The 21,411-nt window shown below is 45.1% G+C and overlaps 1 protein-coding gene across 5 annotated transcripts in view; it reads right to left on the bottom strand.

Annotated features, from left to right (window-relative positions):
• CEP295 (centrosomal protein 295) overlaps positions 1-21,411 on the bottom strand; it is a 57,006-nt gene that overhangs the window by 10,158 nt on the left and 25,437 nt on the right. For 2 of the 5 annotated variants that reach the window (XM_075198730.1, XM_075198731.1), the window contains exons 20-30: positions 21,081-21,296; positions 20,586-20,740; positions 20,330-20,474; positions 18,418-18,572; positions 18,147-18,306; positions 11,515-11,648; positions 11,244-11,403; positions 9,159-9,751; positions 8,548-8,685; positions 5,970-6,066; positions 4,843-5,037 (exon numbers count right to left, since the gene is read on the bottom strand). In XM_075198730.1, coding sequence (XP_075054831.1) covers positions 4,843-5,037; positions 5,970-6,066; positions 8,548-8,685; positions 9,159-9,751; positions 11,244-11,403; positions 11,515-11,648; positions 18,147-18,306; positions 18,418-18,572; positions 20,330-20,474; positions 20,586-20,740; positions 21,081-21,296 — 2,148 coding nt within the window. The remainder of the gene's footprint in view (positions 1-4,842; positions 5,038-5,969; positions 6,067-8,547; positions 8,686-9,158; positions 9,752-11,243; positions 11,404-11,514; positions 11,649-18,146; positions 18,307-18,417; positions 18,573-20,329; positions 20,475-20,585; positions 20,741-21,080; positions 21,297-21,411) is intronic. The other 3 variants (XM_075198732.1, XM_075198734.1, XM_075198733.1) reach the window with 3 other exon arrangements.

Here is a 21,411-nt window from a genome sequence, read left to right as displayed (position 1 = left end):
CTGACCTGCCCTCCATTATACTGGGTGACTTCAACATCCCTGTTGACAACTGTACTGACCCTGCCACCATAAAACTTCTCACTCTTTCCTCCTCCCTTGGCCTCACTCAGTGGACCTCCTCCCCTACCCACTGTCTTGGTCACTCCCTCGACCTTGTCTTCTCTAACCTCTGTGATCTCTCTGACTTCTCCAACTCTCCCTTCCCACTCTCTGACCACCATCTCCTCTCCTTCTCTCTGTCCTCCTCCCCTTCTCCCACCTCGCCTAAAGCCACCCTCACCAGGCGCAACCTTGACGCTATTGACCCCATCTCCTTCTCTGCCTCTCTTGAAACTCTCCTATCACCCCTTCCCTCTCTGGCCTGCCCAGATCAGGCGTCCTCTCTCTACAACCAATCCCTCACTACTGCCCTGGACACCGTCGCCCCGGCCTCTTCTATCCGCCGTCGTCGCCTTACTCCCCAACCCTGGCACTCCAAACTCACCCGCTCCCTCCAAAAGTGCTCTCGTACAGCTGAACGCCTCTGGAGGAAATCTCGTTCCCTGGCTGACTTCCTTCACTTCAAATTCATCCTCTCCTCTTTCTGCTCTGCCCTGTCCCTCGCTAAACAATCCTTCTTCAAGTCGCTCATCTCTTCTCAGTCCTCCAACCCCCGCCGCCTCTTTGCCACATTCAACTCCCTCCTCTCCCCCCCCCCTCCCACTGTCCCGCCTTCCCTCTCTGCGTCTGACTTCGCCTCCTTTTTCTCCTCCAAAATTGAAGCCATCAGACGCAACATCTCCTCCTCCCACCACTCTCCCCCCATCACCGCTTCACCTCCCGCCATTAACCAGCTGTGGTCCTCCTTCATCCCCACATCAGGTGAAGAAGTTCGCTCCCTTATTCTTTCCTCTCCACCCTCTACCTGTCCTCTTGATCCCATCCCCTCCCACCTCCTTCGCTCTCTCTCTCCTACTGCCTGCTCCTACCTCGCATACCTCTTCAACCTATCACTCTCCTCTGGCGTTGTCCCATCCTCATTCAAACATGCTCTTATCTCCCCTATCCTTAAGAAACCCAATCTTGACCCCACCTCTCTTGCTAACTACCGCCCTATCTCTCTTCTCCCATATGCCTCCAAATTACTTGAGCGGATTGTCTGCAGCCGCCTCACCAGACACCTCTCTGACAACTCCCTCCTTGACCCTCTCCAATCCGGCTACCGCCCCCTCCACTCCACTGAAACAGCCCTGGCTAAAGTTACCGATGATCTCCTATCAGCCAAATCCAAGGGTCACTACTCCATACTCATCCTCCTTGACCTCTCCGCAGCCTTCGACACCGTGGACCATCCCCTCCTACTGCAAACTCTTCTTTCACTCGGCCTCTCTGGCTCTGTCCATGCCTGGTTCACCTCATACCTTGCTAATCGCTCCTTCTCCGTATCCACGTCTGGTTCTTCCTCCACCCCCTCCCCTCTCCCTGTTGGAGTCCCTCAGGGCTCTGTTCTTGGCCCTTTACTCTTTTCGCTCTATACTTCCTCCCTTGGGGCTCTCATCTCCTCTTTCGGTCTTCAGTATCACCTATATGCTGATGATATTCAACTCTACATCTCTTCTCCTGATCTTTCCTCCTCCCTCCTCTCTCATGTTACTGACTGCCTCTCAGCCATCTCATCCTGGATGTCCTCTCGCTTTCTTAAAATTAACATCTCCAAAACCGAACTCATTGTCTTTCCCCCACCCAGGCTCCCTTCTCACCATGACCTCTCTATCGTTGTTAACAACTCCACTATCTCCTCTGTCACCCAACTCCGCTGCCTAGGTGTCACTCTCGACTCCTCTCTCTCTTTTGCCCCCCACATTCAATCCCTTGCCCAAGCCTGTCGCTTCCAACTCCGTAACATTGCCCGCATCCGTCCCTTCCGCTCTCAAGATGCCACCAAAACTATCATCCATGCCCTCATCATCTCCCGTCTCGACTACTGCAACCTCCTCCTTACTGGCCTCCCCCACTCCCGTCTCTCCCCCCTCCGCTCTATACTCAATGCATCTGCAAGACTCATCTTCCTCTCACGCCGCTCCTCCTCTGCCTCCCCTCTCTGTCTTTCCTTACACTGGCTCCCCTTCCCCTACAGAATCCTTTTCAAACTCCTCACCACCACTTACAAGGCTCTCTCTCAGTCTACTGCCCCTTACATCTCTAGCCTCCTCTCCATTCACACTCCCGCCCGCTCCCTGCGCTCGGCCAATGATCGCCGCCTCTCCTCCACTCTGATCACCTCTTCCCACTCTAGAATCCAAGACTTCTCCCGTGCTGCACCCCTTCACTGGAACGACCTCCCTCGCTCCATTCGTCTCTCACCCAATCTGTGCTCCTTCAAGCGGGCACTTAAAACTCACCTGTTCCTTAAGGCCTACCAACCATCCACTTAACCACTCACCCTTCTGTTTCTCCCCTGGCTCCTTTCCTCTCTCCCCGTTGCTTCACTGGCTCCCTTTTGTGCCTGACTTTGTTTACCCTCCCTTAGGATGTAAGCTCGAATGAGCAGGGCCCTCTTCCCTCCTGTCTCCATACCTGTTCTTCTGCTCCGTCTCTACTGTATCTGCCTGCTTGGAGTTTCTGAAGTACTGGTACTTTGTGTTTATTGTCCTGTACTGTTTTACCCTGTATAGTCTGTTTGTACCATGTTCGGCGCTGCGGAAACCTTGTGGCGCCTAACAAATAAACGATAATAATAATAATAATAATAGCTACCCTACACAACTGCTCAGCCGAGGCCCATGACGCACCACCCCAGAGGCGCTAAACCACCTCATGGAATGAGCTGTCAGGAACCGGAAAACAGTAGCGGTGATCCATCTAGCCACCATCTGCTTTGTGGCTGGCCAGTCACGCTTGCGACCATTATACAGGACCAGAAGACTATCAAGTCTTCCGAACCAAAGCTGTAGAGTGCACATAAAATTCTCAAAGCTCTGACCACATCTAAAGAGACCGAGTCCTGACTAGACGCCAACGAATCCAGAGGAAGAACAATATCCCGATTTATGTGAAACCTCGAGACCACCTTTGGTTGAAATGAAGGCTTAGTTCTAAGCACTGCACAATCGTCATGGAAAATCAGAAGAGGAGCCCGACATGACAGGGTTGCCAACTCCGAAACCCGTTTGGCCGAAGCAATGGCCAGCAAAAAGGTCACTTTCCACGAGAAAAATTTTAAAAGAAACAGACTCCAAAGGTTCAAAGGGCGACTTTTGAAACGCTGAAAGGACCAAGTTTAGGTCCCACGGAGCCACTGGCGGAACAAAAGGCGGTTGTACATGAAGTACACCCTGTAGAAACGTCTGCACCTCCTGTAACAGAGCTATAAGTTTCTGAAAATACACCAAAGCTGCTACCTGGACCTTAAGGGACGACAACGTCAATCCCTTCTCCAGACCATCTTGCAGAAAAGCCGCCAACACCCTGGCTAAACGAAAAGAATTAGTAGGCACTTTGATCTTCTCCAACATGTGGTGATAAGTGGTGCATGATGACCCTTTTCTCGCCTGGATCATGGTTTTAACCACTGTCCCCGAAAACCCTTTCTTCCTGAGAATCAAGGATTCAACCTCCAAGCCAATAAATCTACGTCCTGATGAAAGAATGGACCTTGACTGAGAAGAGCCTTCCTGAAAGGCAGACGCCAAGGATGATCCACGACATGTCTAGAAGATCTGGATACCACGCTCTTCTCAGTCAATCCAATAATGATTGCACGTTTACCACATAAATTAAGCTTTATTTTACATGGGTCACAACATGGTTTGGGAAAGGGACAAAGTTCCTGTTTAGTTAATTTCATTTCCTTTTCCAGGCCTACAAAATTGAGACAGATAAGGGCATGGTTGGGAATTGAACTCATGACCCCAGTACTGTAAGGCAAAAGTGCAAACCATTAAACCACCGTGCTGCCGAATTAGACTAAAAGTACCATACTCTGTAGGCACTAAGAAATAAACTGAGCTCTTCCTGTGGATGGGGCATAGAGGGGGAGGGAGCAGGCTAGACACGTTTTTATTGCCATTACTCCCACAGCGCCCTCTACACACCACAAGGTGAGCAGTGTCCCCCAACTAGTGTGAAAGAGAAATTATATTGACAGTTCAGAAAAATGCTTTATAGAACATCAAAGTGTAAACCGAAATAAATACTATTCATAGGTTGTGTTGTCCCTTTTAAAGCTTGGAAAAGTTTACAGTATTATTGCAATTACAGTAGTAATAGCATGTATCACTTCTACAGTCTCTCAGTTTTGCAGACAGACATCAGTATTAGTGATTACTCTTACAGTGAATAATAATACATTGTCTTTATAGCAACAGTTTCTGTGGTAATGGGAGTTACTTTCCCCGATACTGTAGGGTAACAGAGAAGATGGGTTATGTTCCATCCCATAAAGAGGATACAATTTAGAAGAAAGGAGCCCCCCCTAGGGCTGCTATGTGTACAAAAAAATCCCCTTCTTACTATCTGCAGTAGTGGGAAACAGATAATGGGACGTCCCAAAGTCACCCCCTTCTACTGGAGGAACGCCCAAGTAGTAATAGTGGCCTATGGAGCTTCCTGCCCAAGACAGTCTCCACCAAGGCGGAAATTACCACATTCCAGAAGTTAGCGAAAGTAATCTAAGAAACCCGATGGATGCTTTGTAGACCTGGTCCTCCTAACTCAAATATTCTAAAAATCAATCTGTTACCACAACATACATGTGAAACCTTAAATATAACATTTACAACATTCTAGAAGTTCTAAAAAAAAAAAAAAAAAATAGGACTTTAGGGTACAAATTTTCTTCATTTATTTTATTTTTTTTCTTACCAGAGATGGGATGTTGGTCTACTTGGGTAACCGATTTGTCCTTTTGTTGAGATTTTAGACCCATTGTCTTTGGAACTCTCTCTTTCTTTTTCATTTCTTGAACTCTTTTTGAGGATTTTTCAATTAAATGTTTTTTCTTCATCAGAAAGGCTTCTTGCAGACTCCCTGGAGTAGATGTAAACTGCAGATCTATTTCTGAAAATCATTAATGGAGGTCACTGTTAGATATCAGTCTCCAAATCACCAACTGAGGGCTTTCAAGAGACAATTTCTCCCCTGGCTCAATATCCTAGATCAGTCTCCCCCTATCGGTGACTGCCAGAACTGCAGGTGTCTGTGTGAGAAATAGCAATATTGTAATATTTTATGTCACCAGCAGCAGATTGGACTCTAACATTATACAACCACTTATTGTCTCCATCACCTGAAGAGATATCAGTCACACACAAGACTTCCATCATCATCATTTATATAGCGCCAACAAATTCTGTAGCGCATTAATAAAACAATACCAGGTATTACAGACAGACAGGTAAGAGGGCCTTGCCCGCCAACTTGCAATGTATGGGACAATGGGGTAAGTGCAACATCATATTGCATACTGGTCCAGCCAGAGTATAAAGGTAACAAGTGCTTAGTGGGCTGTATGATCCAGTCACACAGCAATGTTGGTCTAAGGGTTGTAGTCTTGTGTGAACTGTGTAAAGCGTCGTAATCCCATTTAAAAGGCACCACAGAGAACCTTTGGGTCATAAAACGTCAGAAACAGGGTAAAATATTGCATACTGGGCACACCTGGAGGCCTTTCAATAATAGCTACATTATATATTTATATTAGCTTAGTGGTTATATAAGTAGTGTTAACAGGAAAACACATTCTCTGTAGGTTTACTTTCAATGACATTCTATAAATGTTATGATGGTGCTAAGGTATAAAGTCACAGTCACGCTCCAACAGAACCATGCCTCATGGACAATCATAGTATGTGATCAAATCAGAAGATCTGAACAAAGCATGTCTCAGACAGGATGAAATCGTTCTTCTGTTCATGGAATATACAGCAACTTGATACTATATCGCTTCCAAACACGAATAACAGTTCATATTTTTATAAAGTGAAAGTTACCTGCAAATTGCTGTGATAAAGACATGTATACTGAAGACTGATCGGCCAGAGGAACACCCGAAATATCCACCTCTGCTGGCAGCGGCTGAAAGGCGCCCTGTAAACAAAACAACTGTCTTAATGGTCAAACTAGAACGTCATAAATATAAGCTTTACATGGTGTGTAGAGGATTGTTAATGAGATAATATTTCCCAATTGGTCCACGTCACTCGCTCCCTTTTTAATAGGAGCATGACACTAGGGTGTCTACAACTATTTATTGCTGGTAATAAAGTCAGTAATGTCCTGATTTTTTAGCGGCTCATGTAGTGGGACAATGTGGTCTGGATGAAAGAAGCAGGACTCAATAGTATCTTGTACAGAGCACCAACACCACATGAAAGGTGTGTGCAGAGCATACGTGAGCTCTGACATGCCTGTCATACACTTCATGTGTTCCTTAGGACTCCATTCACTGTAAGTGCTGACCTCTTCCTCCACTGCACAGAGACACGTGTGTAACATGTCCTCTATATGAAAACTTCATACATCCAACTTTTAACATCGTCATTTATTTTTAAAATTCTTTAACCACCTTCTCTTCAGTTTTGTAGCATGAGCCAACAGTCTATGGCAGAAGATGTAGACACCTTGTCTTGCATAAATGGCGCTGTAGCCTGCTAGACTTAGTTCATCGTACATCCAAGAACCTCCGGTGATCACATCTTTGGTGCTCCCTGGATGTCACCGGGGTGCCATTCTGATGCATGAGGATAGCAATCTGTACAAGACCACTTTCATCATGTGACTGAAGAATGATCGAGCATCCAGGAGGTCACATGATCACTATTTACACGGGGGTCGGCAGCCTCTGATTCACTTGACTGTTAGAAGAGAGCACCTGTTGGCCAACATTGATGGACTGCCGTGGCCTCCTAACTGCAGAACAGGATTCTCCAAAGTCCCCATGGTGATGGCACTGACGGGTTAAACTACAACCTCTGAAGACCCTCACGGCAGACCCTGGTTCTGATTCCAGCATGAACATTTGATATATTTGTCTATAACTAAACTAAAGAATATGGATCTTTTCAACACTACACAATTTAAAAAAAGACAAATCACAAAACTTAGTCTAACACCACACTCCAATAGACAAGGGTGTGTAGGACCATTTATTTTATCTGCAATCAATTTAGTTTAAATAATCAGACGATGGGAATAACCTACCCCATGCCATAAAACAAAGATATTATTAGTCACCCAGGAGTTCCGTGACCATATTAAACCACAAGGACACAGGCCTGGATAGTTTCATACAGACAATGGAACACTGGGACTTCTGATATTATCATTACATTTACACTACAGGGTATATTATTCATGCAAAACACAAGTGTCAATCTGAATAATCTTGACTGACTAGCACACATTGTAAACACTTGTCACGTGACACATGTGTTCTCACTGCTCATTAAATAAGGATAAGTTTTACAGGAATATCATCACTACTACCCTGGAAACATAAGGATATCAGTTTCAGAAACATTAAAATATATCAATGTCACTTTTATATGGGATAATGTATTCACTACTGTACAATTATATGGGTAGAGAGATCACAGAGGAGTTCTCTAACAAAATAAAAGCATAAGGCTGTAGGCCACAAACAAATAGTAGACGCTCAGGGTATTTAAGTAATTAGCAAAGCGACGGCTAGAAAAAAGCGGCAGTCACAACAGATGGAATGAACCAGCGTCTACTTCTTAGATAAAAATGAGAATTAGCTGTGTTAAAGAAACTACCCTTAACACTGTAAAAATACACTCCGCCTTCCAAAAATGTGAAATTTAATTTAAAAAAAGAAAACACTTAAATGTAATTCTTGAAAACTAATCACAATTAACAAACAACTAAAATATGATAAAATCTAATATCAGTGTACACTTGTACTATATTCTAAAGCAGCTGCTGATGAGATGCTCTTAAAAATAAAGAACCGCAACAATATTACATATCAAACCTGGTTGTTATGTCAATTATACAATAACAGCTGTAAGTCATTTAAGAATTGTACCATTCCAAACAGATAAGTGTGGATTTTATCTGTATTATATTACAACAATGTTTATTTTGGAGCTTTAGTAAACAGTGTATTATTTCTGTGTCAAATAAGCATTGCAAATGTTTGAACATGTATAATTGACAGTACAAAGTTTAGTATGCAAGATTGTTGCAATTCTTTTTTTAAAAAAAACAAAAAAAATTGTGATTTCTAACTTTTGGAAGGGTACATAGTAGGGGAGGAGAGAGCAGAACAGAGAAGTTGATAAGTGCCTAGACTCTTACAGCCACTACTATATACCCCAATGTATCGCAGTGTCCCAAGGGCAGGAAAGAGAAATCCCAGGTGTCTTTCTATGTGTAATAACGTGCAGCAGGGGGTGCAATATTCTATAAATGGTTTATACAGGTATAATATACACATCTCTCTATACACATCTCTCTCTCTATCTATCTATATATACGCATACATAGACAGACATCCCTAGTGCAGTATATGGGACTGTATGTAGAAGCAATATGACCACACCGTACCTGGGAAGTGTTTGTATCATGTGGATCAGAGATACTGGGTGGGTTGATACCATGCTCTGAACACACAATGCTGCTGTCATTGAAGCTCGCGAGAGTCAAGTCTGGTTCTTCCAGGATTCCACGAGCGGACTCTGAATCCTAATAAATACATGGAAACAATTATACTCCACGTATCCTGTAAGGTATTAACCCTGCTGACATAGTTGACCATTCCTTGTCATCCCATAATGCCCTGCTTCCATAACCTTCCAGTCAATCTTATTCATATGTGATACAGTCTCACAATATAAGAGCTTAGAGGTCTGGTGCAGTCGCAGGTGGTAGGTCTGACATAACTAGGGGTGTATTTAAATCCTATGGGTTCCAAAAAACGTCAAACAGCATGCAGATAGGAGGTACGCACAATGCTCTAAGTATGTTAATAGAGGGATATCTAGTACTAGATCTAGCATATGCATCAGCTTATACTATGCACAATCAAGCAAAGGATATTTTGGAGGCCTTCATAGATCCTTCAAGTGACATCTTATTGCTGATGGAAGTTTAACAGTTAAATTAAATGTATTTGACATTATTAAATATAATACATATTTTTTCTTTACATTATTCACCCAGGTATGGACACAGCTCGGTAAAGACCCAGCAGAAGACCCTATATCCAAACTAGACAGGAAGTTTGCAGAGGACCCGGAGAGAAATCCATGTGTGACGCTCTCCGATCTTGAGGTTTGATTTGAGGACTGTAGTGCAGCTGCAGTCACTGTGTCAGAATAGGAGTCACGTCCAGGTAGCACAGAGCTTTCTTCGTGGTTCTGTGGATCATGATAAGCTGCGATGGGATTCTCTTGTGCGTCTTTATGTACAGCAGGCAGCTCCTCAAAATCAGCACTTTGCCCACTCTTCTGCTCCAAGGAACCAGAGATCGGATGCTCAGACAACTCAGAGTCATTCACGGTCATCTGTGTAGCCATCAGCTCACGGAAGGAGCCAGTGTCTTCTGCGGAACTTTGCCTTAGGAGTATTTTTGAAGATTGCTGGAGGGCATCGTGCTCATGAGATCCATGATAGGAGAATGAGGAGCCATGTTGTACGGGTCGTCCGGCGTTTACACTGTCCGGTCTATTTGACTTCTCATATTGGCTACTCAGATTAGGTTCATTCAGGGTGCACTCAGGATGCAGTGGGAGAAATGATCCAGAAAAATCTTTAAAAAAAGAAATAAAGAAATAAAATCTATTATAACTAACATTAACACAGGTTATATAGAACAATGGGATTTTTTAAACTTTCATTTAAAGTCCCTTTTTCTGATGCTGTAAAGGAAAAGAAAAGAAAATGGGTCATGTTCCACCCCCAGGAGGCAGCGTCCTGGCAAAAATAAACTACTTCTTTCCTCTATAACAATCTGTGCCCTGCACCTACGCAGATACCACTAGCCCAGCAAGTAGGCACTAGCCCAGCAAGTAGGCACTAGCCCAGCAAGTAGGCACTAGCCCAGCAAGTAGGCACTAGCCCAGCAAGTAGGCACTAGCCCAGCAAGTGGAGCAGCTGCAAAGACAGAAAGTCACAAGTCTGCGTCCCAGTACAATAGGGGTGCCCTAGTGGTTGGCCACAGTTTACCTGTACATCAAGAAGGCACAACTCAGTAGACCACGAAGTCAGCACCTCGGCTTAGGGTTCCCGAAAGTACATGACCCTGCCGGAGCTTGCAGATTTCTATCGGCTCCCTGATCACACCTATTTTCAGCAGTATAAATATGACTGTCATTCAGTTCTCTCTGCCTGCGTCACTGTGGACAAGGGACCACCTGACCGGTGGCAGAGGACAGATGCGTGATCAGGCAACTTTCTCACACTCCATTCCTTAATATGCAGCAGTGAAATGGAAATAAAGTAAAAAATAAATGCCCGCAGCCCTGTGCCAACTGGATGTGTTGTGCACTGGAAAATACTGGCGGGGCAGATGTTATAAGATATTAGGAGTCAACTTTTTGGCCTGTGCACTGCCACCTAGAGGTGAAACGTGCTCAGTGCACACCCACTGCTGTGGCAAAATCCTCACTGATCAGGTAACAGACATATGTACCAGCATATCTACTATCTTCCTAAAACTTTAATGGTCACATATTTCACACACAACATGTACAATATACGCAACCACACATCTAAATCACACAAGTTCACAATGTGAGCTCAGTTCAAGTGTAGGAACCCTCAGCGTAAATGATCAGGTTACAAAGGACATCATCATCGCTCAGGTGACAAGACACACACAGCCACACACACACACACACATCTCATTCGCCTTCACTTGCAACACACACACACATACATACATACATACATACATACATACATACATACATACACACAGACATACACACAGACATACAATATGAGCTCAGTTCAAGTGTAGGAACCTTCACGTTATATGATCAGGTTACAAAGGACATCATCATTGCTCAATTAGGATAAACATACGTACAGCACATTCACTTCTTCTTGCACTCATCCACACAGTCAGTCACACAGGTATATAATATGAGCTCAGTTCAAGTGTAGAAAGTTTCATTGCATGAATTGCTCATGACAAATATATATTCATCACTGCTCATTGCTGTGTACCATTTCCTATATAAAACACAGCTCACCCATCTGCATTATAAATCACTAATAAACCCATCCTGTCCACTTACCTAACGCTGTGTTCTGCTCCCCAGGTGAACCTCTCACCACGTTCATATTCTGAGTGTTCAATGAGCCAAGAGATGAACTCAGGGCAGGAATGTTATGTGGCAGATAGGACAGAGGAGTCCTGCACGGCTGCTGGTCTGGGCCGCTAGTGTTAATGGAGGTCTAGGAACAAACATTGAATCCAATTAACGGACTTGGCTGAGACACACAATAATCTGCTTATCTACACTTTTATGTGACGAATTCAGGTTGTAGCAGATACAGGGTTCATACCTGGCTCAGCTCTCCTGAGTACTGGGAGCTGCTGGTGTTGTCCGAGCGAGCATACGATGGAGTGGAAATATTGAAGTCAGGTCTTGGATCCAGAGCGTGAAAAGTAGTTGAAGTGTCAATAGCAGCCTCAGGAGCTGTAATCAGTAAGGAAGAAGGGTTAAACCTTTCAATATTCAATAAGTCAGATATATGAGCTTCATTTCATATGGATGAGTATTACACTAAAAACATAAATATACCAAAAAATAAATAAAAAATTAACAACCACACATATGCATAGTTCATGTGTTTAATCCCTGGGCATAAACACTTTCAAAAGTAGTTACACACTGACCTAAAAAAAGAGGATATATGTACTTACGTTAAATCCGTTTCTCTGATTCCGTCTGGGGGACACTGCTTACCATGGGTTGTGGAGGGGAGCTTGGGAGTTGGCACCTAACTTGTTAACTTTAGTACTGCCTACAGACCCCTCCCCTCTACAATCCTCCCCGCCTCTTCCTCAGTTATTTAAAAAGCCCCAAGGAGATAGGTCAATCAACCAAGAGCATATAGAGGAAAGGCAGAAGGGAGGGATCGCAGTGTCCCCAGACGGAATCAGAGAAACGGATTTAACATAAGTACATAAATCCTCTTTTTTCTTTCATCCAGTCTGGGGGACACTGCTTACCATGGGGACGTTCTAAAGCAGCTCCCTAAGGGTGGGACTACTCTGAAAACCCCCGCTCGTGAAGCATTACGAGCGAAATTTGCATCCGCAGAAGCAAATATATTCAACTGGAAAACTCTGTAAAGTTGTGGATAGAGGACCAGGTGGCTGTCCTGCAAAGCTAGTCTGCAGAAGCCCCATATCTCGCTGTCCAAGACGCCCCTACCGATCTGGTAGAATGGGCCGTAAGTCTCTCTGGCACCGGACGGATCGCCTTATGTAAGCTTGCCTAATGGTAGCCGTAATCCATTTTGCAATAGACTGTTCTGAGGCTGGCTAGCCTCTCTTATTAGCATCATAAAGAACAACAAGGAAACAGTACGCCTCATTAGAGAAGTTCCTTTGACATAAACGCGGAAAGCCCTAACCACATCTAACTTTCCATAGACTCTGAATCCGAATGGGAAGTGGGAGAAAAGACCGGAATTATAATTTCCTGTTTCAGATAGGAGCCGAAACTGCTCTAGGAACGAAGGAAGGGAGGGTTCTTAACCGCTCTGTTCTTGAGGAAAACCAGATATGGTTCCCGGCAAGACAGAGCTCCTAATTCTGAAACCCTACGCGCAGATGCAATAGCCAACCACTTCAAATTTGCCACAAATAATGGCTCAAAGGGAGGCCCTTTAAGCATGTCCAGCACCAGGTGAGATACCACGGTGCTGTAGGCGGAACATAGGGAGACTGAATATGCAAGGCTCCCTGAATGAAGTCATAATATCTGGCAAATCCGCCAATTTCAGGTGAAAAAAAGACTGAAAATGCCAATACCTGAACTTCTAGGGAACCTTAAACTAAGGCCTGCTTCCAGGCCATCTTGAAGAAAATCAATAAACGAGGAAGACGAAAGGAGGACGTGTGACATGTCCTATTATCGCTCCATCTGATATAGGCCTTCCAAATCCGAGCTGAGACCGGCTTTCTGGCTCGCATCATAGTGTTCGCCAGGCTGGAGGAAAAGAAACCTCTAGCCCTCCAGAGGCTGGCTTGAACAGCCATGCCGTTAAACTAAGCTGAGGTAAATTCTGGTAACGGAAGGGACCCTGCAGAAGAAGGTCGTCTCGAAACGGAAGACGTAAACCCTGTGCTTCCGCCATAGAGATTATGTCCGCGTACCAGACTCGGCGCGGCCATGAGGGAGCTATTAGAATTACTGGCAGACCTCCCTGCCTTACTCGTCTGAGTATGCGAGGAAGCATGGGGATCGGAGGAAACAGGTATCCCAACCTGAACTCCCATGACATCGTCATGACGTGCACCGCTAAGGGGTCACTTGCCCTTGCGCAGAACCTGTGAACCTTTCTGTTGTGTCTGGAGGCCCTGAGATCTATGTCCAGAAGACCCCACTCTGAACCAGGGAGTGGAAAATTTCCGTATGGAGTGACCACTCCCCCGGTTCTGGCCAAACCAAAATTTGGGCTGCAATATTCATTGCAGCTGCACTCCTGGTTCCTCCTTGCCTGTTGACATATGGCACGGCCGTGGCATTGTCTGACTGAACTCTGACAGTGTGGCCCTGGAGGAGGGCTGGGCCCCCCCAGAGGGCCAGTAGAATTGCCTTCAACTCCAGCACGTTTATGGATAGGGCTGATTCCTGAACCGACCAAGGTCCCTGGAGCCTGAGGTGCAGGATTACCGCCCCCCCCCCCCCCCAACCTTTTAGGCTGGCGTCCGTCATGGCTATGATCCAAGACCATGGAGCGAAACACCTGCCCATTGTCTTGTGACCCCGAATCAGCCACCACTGAAGTGAATCTCTCACCCTGGAGATAGAGAGATTTTCTGGAGATCCAAACGTAGGTGGGATCCCACTGAAGACATCGAGAATGGGCTCGACCGAAGGGGATGGTCTCTAAGGAGGCCACCATTTTCTTCAGCAGCCGCATGCACAAGTGCATTGAGGGGCTGAGAGAGGACAAGACCTGAGTTGTTATACTCTGAATAGAACTGATCTTCTCGACAGGTAGGAACATCCTTTGCTGGCTGGTGTCCATAATGAGCCCTAGGAAAACCCTGCGTTAACACAAAACCGTCTGGGATTTCCTTAAGTTTAATAGCCATCCATGGCCCTCGAGAACCGCCAAGGTGAGGGATAAGTGATGACGTAAGCAATTTTCTGTGGAAGATTTGATGAGCAGGTCGTCTGAATAGGGCACGACCTGAACTCCTTGAAGGGAAGACATGCTGCCATAACTGACATGATCTTCGTGAAAATCCCTCGGTGCCGTTGAAAGGCCGAAGGGAAGGGCTCGAAACTGATAGTGGAAGGATCCCACCGAGAATCTTAGAAGAGACTGATGTTGGATCCAAATGGGAATCTGGGAGGTATGCATCTTTTATGTCTATGGATGCCATAAACTGATTCTTTAGGGATTCCATCCGAAATTTGTCCACCCGTAAGTGCACATTAAGGCCCTTTAAGTTTAGGATGGGACGAAAAAGAGCCGTCCGGCTTCTTGACCAGAAACAGGTTTGAATAAAAAACCCTGTCCCTTCTGGTAATCTAGGACCCTGCAGATAACTCTGAGAAAGAAGAGAGGCGACACAATCCTGTATCGCCTGCCTTCTTGATGGATCTCGAGGGAGCGGGGTCATGAAGAAGCGATGTGGAACCGGGCCCAACAAGTCTATCCTGTAACACTCTGATATAATGCCCCGAATCCAAGAATCTTGGGAGGACGCCCGCCCACTGTTCCTGAAACAAAGACAGACGTCCCCCCACTGGCGCCCCCTGCAGAACAGAGTGGTCGTCATGACGCAGGCTTTTCCTGGGTCTTGGAGGCCTGGCGTCTAGCTACAAACGAGGATCTCCCCCTGGCAGAGGAGCCTCGAGAATTGTGCTGTCTGCCTCTAAAGGACTGTCCTCTAGGAAGGAGGTCCCCCGAAAAAGGCTGACGAAAGGAGCTGACCCGAGGGTTTCGGCTCCTGCTAGTGAATACCGTCAAGGAAGTACTTTTGCCCCCCGTTGCCTGGGAGATCAGGGTATCCATTTCCGGACCGAACAAACCTGCTGCAGAAAAAGGTATGGTTTCCACTGACTTTTTTGATTCCGCATCTCCTTCCCAGTATTTCAGCCATAACGTTCTTCTTGCTGAAATAAATGCAGCCTGAATAGAAGAGGATACAGCCGCTGTGTTCCGGGTCTTCTCATAAAGGGACCCCGATGCCTCCTTCAAATGCAAAGCCAGGGGAAGTAAATCAGAGTCCTGCAAGGCCTCTGCCAGCTGGTCTGCCCATGCTTCCATGGCTCTAGCCATCCAAGCCGAAGCAAATGTGGGCCTAAAGGAAGAACCCGCAGCCGTAAATATAGATTTCAGCTGGGATTCCACTCTGCGGTCATTGACATCCTGCAGAGATGCAGCACCTGGAGCTGGGAGTAAAGTGTGCTTGTCCAATCGGGTTATGGAACATCCACTTTTGGAATACTCTCACAGCGAACGACATCTTCCTCCTGCAATGGGTACAGTGAAGAGAACCTTTTGGGAACAGAGAACCTCTTATCAGGCTGTTTCCAGGCTCCTTCTGCAATATCCTTAAGTTCTACGGAAGGGGGAAAACGGATAGCCTTTCTTTTGGCCTTCTTTAAGAGAGACTTCTGTCTCTAGGAGTAGTATCCTCCGGTTCTGGGAGGTCCAACTCTAGTCTCACTGCTAAAACCAAATCATTAATAAATTGGCTTTTAGAGCTTTCTTCCTGTCCCACAGGTTGATCCTGGTCAGGATCAGAAATAATTTACCCCTCTTCCTCTGAAAACTCCTCAGAGTCTGAAAGGACCATAAGGGTATTATCAGATGTAGGCCTCCTTCTTTTAGCAGGCGGAATGATTGGGGATTGAAGTAACTGGTTTAGTTTATCCAAACCCTTTATAAATGCTGTAGACCATGCCGGTTCTGTGGGAACAGGGGCTAGGTCTGTATGAGAAGAGGAAGGTCCTGGTATAGACGTTCCAATAGAACCTGTGGTAACAGGGAGGCCCAACTGAGTACTAGAATTATTAGCCACCGAAGTAGCCACAGTAGACAGCAATTGATTAGATAGAAAACCATCTGTGCTAAAGAGGAAACCGACTGTGTCAGGGAGGTCACCCAGGCCGGTTCCTCCGTCAGTGGGGCTGAAACATGCTGGGTTTGCGCAGGGGGAACCCTGCCTCGCAGACAGAGCAGAGCGCCAACGGGTCCTTCTGCCCACAAGGTAATTTTACATTACATTTAGAACATGTAAAATATTTTGCAATAGAGCCCTTTCCCTTATCTGACATTTTTAATAAAGGAAGGCACACCAAACACAGACTTAAATTAATAAATTTAGCTGAGTAGAGAGAGAGAGAGAGAGAGAGCGAGAGATAAATGTGTGGAGAGAAAAGTGTAACTACAAGTAATCAACTAATCTACCTATAAAAGTTGTACTTGTAATATTTTAGACACAAAAATAATATCTAAGCAAGTAGGAGAACTATAGCATAACCCCTACTAGCAATGTATACAGCAATACAGAATATGTGTTTAAATAAATCTGATACTTAGTCCATAGGCCCAACAGGGGAGAAGTCCAACAGCAGTATCCTGATCAGTTCTCTCTTCCCGGGCTTCTCCTTGGCGCCAGAAGACCGGGTTAGACCATCTCTCTCTCTGGAAGGAGGGGGAACTCTATTTCCTAGCTCCCCCCCTTCAGCAATGCTGCCTGTTAGCGATTTTCCATAAAAAATAAGAGGCATTCAAAGGCAGAGTAGTGGAGACCTCCAGGGGAGGTCTCCGCAGTAGATAATACCTGATGCCCCCTCCTATGCATGAGGGGGGATCCAGGTATAGCCCCCTTCTTTTTCAGCCACCGCAGCACTCCTGTGCCGAAATCCAAGATGGCCGCCGTTATGTGAAATGTCCGATAACCAGCGCTCTATGCCTGCAGTGGCAGCGCCGGTTATCGGGGAGGCTCCAGGAGTGACAGCGGTCCGTGAGACCGCTTGTCACTCCCAATTCAGGCACTTGTTTCTTCTGTCCCTGACAGTGAGAACCGCTGGCTCTCATCTGACAGGGGAATGCCTGCGCTGCTCTGCTGTGAGTGTGTTCTCTATAGTAGAACACACTCCAGCGCTGCCATCTGTGAAAAAAAATTCAAAAGAATAAAATAAAATTGTAAATTTAAACTAAGCACTAAAAAACACTGCCCAACTCCAGGGGCACCTAAAAAAAACTGAGGAAGAGGCGGGGGGATTGTAGAGGGGAGGGGTCTGTAGGCAGTACTAAAGTTAACAAGTTAGGTGCCAACTCCCAAGCTCCCCTCCACAACCCATGGTAAGCAGTGTCCCCCAGACTGGATGAAAGAGAAATTATTTTTAACAGGTGTACCCAACCCAATATAAACAGCCCAAAATTCACACGTAAATAAAGTAAAAAAGAAAGGTTCGAGGCCCTGTGCTGTGCACTGATAAAGGCTGGGTAATAGCAGAGGGGGGTCAATTTTTTGACAGTGCCCCGACTCCTAGGGGTGGAACAAACCATTGCATGTGTACACTCACAGATATGTACAAGCATATTATCATACTATAATGGTCCTCACTTTCCACACACCACACCAGCATCATACATAAGTAGCCACACATCTAAGTCACACAAGTTCACAATATGAGCTCAGTTCAAGTGTAGGAACCTTCACGTTATATGATCAGGTTACAAAGGACATCATCATTGCTCAATTAGGATAAACATATGTACAGCACATTCACTTCTTCTTGCACTCATCCACACACACAGTCAGTCACACAGGTATATAATATGAGCTCAGTTCAAGTGTAGAAAGTTTCATTGCATGAATTGCTCATGACAAATATATATTCATCACTGCTCATTGCTGTGTACCATTTCCTATATAAAACACAGCTCAACCCTCTGCATTATAAATCACTAATAAACCCATTCTGTCCACTTACCCAACGCTGTGTTCTGCTCCCCGGGTGAACCTCTCACCACATTCATATTCTGAGTGTTCAATGAGCCCAGAGATGAACTCAGGGCAGGAATGTTATATGGCAGATAGGACAGAGGAGTCCTGCGTGGATGCTGGTCTGGGTCGCTAGTGTTAATGGAGGTCTAGGAACAAACATTGAATCCAATGAATGGACTTGGCAGAGATACACAATAATCTGCTTGTCTACACTTTTATGTGACACATTCAGCTTGTAGCAGATACAGGGTTCATACCTGGCTCAGTTCTCCCGTGTACTGGGAGCTGCTGGTGTTGTCCGAGCGAGCATACGATGGAGTGGAAATATTGAAGTCAGGTTTTGGATCCAGAGGGTGAAAAGTAGTTGGAAAGTAGTTATCTGTAGCTGAAGTGTCTATGGCAGCATCAGGAACTGTAAGGAGGGTAAAGTTGAATGCATGATTATTACACCAAGAGCACAACAAATATACGCCAACAAATTGTGTGTTTTATATAAATTGATCTCTGCCACATACACACTTAGTAGTTGACCCTGCCTCTCTCACTAACTACCATCTGATATCCCCCTCCTCTTCGCCTCCAAGCTTCTCAAACGGCTTGTCTACAACGACCTCACCAGCTTCCTCTCCTCACACTCCATCTTTACCAGTAATTCTATACAATGTAGAACAGATGTTCGCCTGAGAAGACATCACCAATTTGTGGATGGCTATGATCTACTCTTTACTTCTGACTCTTTGCAGCCTGGTGTAGAATAGGAGCCCTAAAATCAGCATGCACCAAGATAGAATCCCATGGTGGATCATAAATTGTCATAAATAGAACTTGATTCCAAGAGTTTGTCTGTTATCTGCAGGTAGTTGTGAAGAGAAGGGAAGAATGCACTTGCAGAAGATGGTATCTTATCTACACTATCGTAACTCCGCTTGACCTTGAGAGCGGCCACTACCGCCATAACTTTTGCAAACAGCTCCAAGGCGGTGGCTCTGAATTGAAATAGTAGATGCTGTATTGCAAATCTGCGGAGGCTCTAATACCCTTCCCAGATCTGAATATGAAGATAAGGATCCATTAAATCCATGGAGGCAAGAAATTTGTTTTTCTTCATACTGTTTAAGGGAGAGGAGGAGCCTGATGAGTTACCTAGTAGCCAATTGTTTAAAATAAAGCGCTTGTTGGCAACAGGTGTCCTAAGACACAGTCACTGCCTCCATCGGCAATGAACCACTGTCCCCTCTGGAGCCCTCCCCGAAAACTGGGGAAGGTGCCGACCTTAGCTCCACCACCTCCCGCAGACAACAGAAGTTACTGATGGCCAGTAGAGGTATAGAGGGGAAAGAACTTCCTAAATGTAATTACTGAAAGTGCCCGAGCTTCAATCTATACCCCAATGTTCTCCAGTATCCTCCATAGATTGAAGGTGAAAAAGTGCAAAACATAAAAAGAAAAATATAGCAATTGCCATAGGCAGCCTGTGCAGAAACTGCCCTTCTCTTAGGGCACTTAGTTTAAAACTGAACAGCCGTTGGTGATGGGTTATAGTGGGCGAGGATCTTCTGAATCTGTGCTTGACTCCCCGCAGCCATGCTCCAAAAACTAGTGGAAAGTCTTCCCAGTAGAGTGGAGGCTTTATACCAGCAAATGGGGGATAAACTCCATACGAATGTCCATGGTTTTGGAATGAGATGTTCAACAAGCACAAATAGATGTGATGTTCGGATGACCGCATACTTTGGACTAGGTAGTGTATGTGTATAAATGTAATTATAAGTTCTATCAGGTAGTGTATGTATATAAATGTAATTATAAGTTCTATCAGGTAGTGTATGTACACAACCATGCATAAATCTAAATGACAAGTTCACAATATGAGCTCAGTTCAAGTGTAGAAACCTTCACGTTATATGATCAGGTTACAAATGACATCATCATTGCTCAGTTAGGACAGACATACGTACAGCACATTCACTTCTTCTTGCACTCATCCACACAGTCAGTCACACAGGTATATAATATGAGCTCAGTTCAAGTGTAGAAAGTTTCATTGCATGAATTGCTCATGACAAATATATATTCATCACTGCTCATTGCTGTGTACCATTTCCTATATAAAACACAGCTCAACCATCTGCATTATAAATCACTAATAAACCCATCCTGTCCACTTACCCAACGCTGTGTTCTGCTCCCCGGGTGAACCTCTCACCACGTTCAATGAGCCCAGAGATGAACTCAGGGCAGGAATGTTATGTGGCAGATAGGACACAGGAGTCCTGCGTGGCTGCTGGTCTGGGCCGCTAGTGTTAATGGAGGTCTAGGAACAAACATTGAATCCAATTAATGGACTTGGCAGAGAGATACAATAATCTTCTTATCTACACTTTTATGCGGCATATTCAGGTTGTCGCACATACAGGGTTCATACCTGGCTCAGTTCTCCCGTGTACTGGGAGCTGCTGGTGGTGTCTGAGCGAGCATATGATGGAGTGGAAACATTGAAGTCAGGTTTTGGATCCAGTGGGTGAAAAGTAGTTGGAAAGTGGTTATCTGTAGCTGAAGTGTCTATGGCAGCCTCAGGAACTGTAAGTAAAGAGGGGTTATCAATTCAACATTCAATAAGTTGGATGTATGATCTTCATTTCATATGGAGGATTATTAGACTAAAAGCATAACAAATGTTTCCATCAGTCAGGGTGGTAGGATGTGAACGCAGCAGCTGACAAGGCCATGGCTCCTGTCCAATAAGATACCTCATCCACTACCTCATTACAATCCAGGCAGATTTAAATTGCCCACCACATCAACTCCTACACCACTGAATTCCACATTCTCTTCCTATTGTCAAACGGCACTGAGTGGCCAGGACCTAAGATTGTTTCCTATACCCTCCACTCATACATATAGGTAGATGTTTACTTACAATGAAAACTCAAGTTTCTTTCTAGAGAAGCACCGAGGTCTTTGGTGTATTTCTGGATGATCTGCTGGATGTGACTGCGGTTCTCTACTGGAGTCATGTAATCGCTCCATCTCATCTGAGGATGAATCGCATTTGTTGCTGCCGACGGGCTGGAACAGCCGTCTTGCCCTCCCGCAATAAGAGAATAGTTACATCTCTGAAGTTCAGATAGGACATCTACAAAATCAGACCACACTAGTTTATTTTATATCATCTCAAACCAAAATATCAGACATGTCAAAATTTGTAGTTTGTGCACAAGCTCATCTGTCTTGAAGTGTTACTATACTGA

This window comes from Mixophyes fleayi, chromosome 2 (assembly GCF_038048845.1).
Source record: "Mixophyes fleayi isolate aMixFle1 chromosome 2, aMixFle1.hap1, whole genome shotgun sequence".
NCBI lineage: Eukaryota > Metazoa > Chordata > Amphibia > Anura > Limnodynastidae > Mixophyes > Mixophyes fleayi.
Note: the sequence above shows the minus strand (reverse complement) of the source record. Positions and strands in the feature narration are given on the sequence as shown.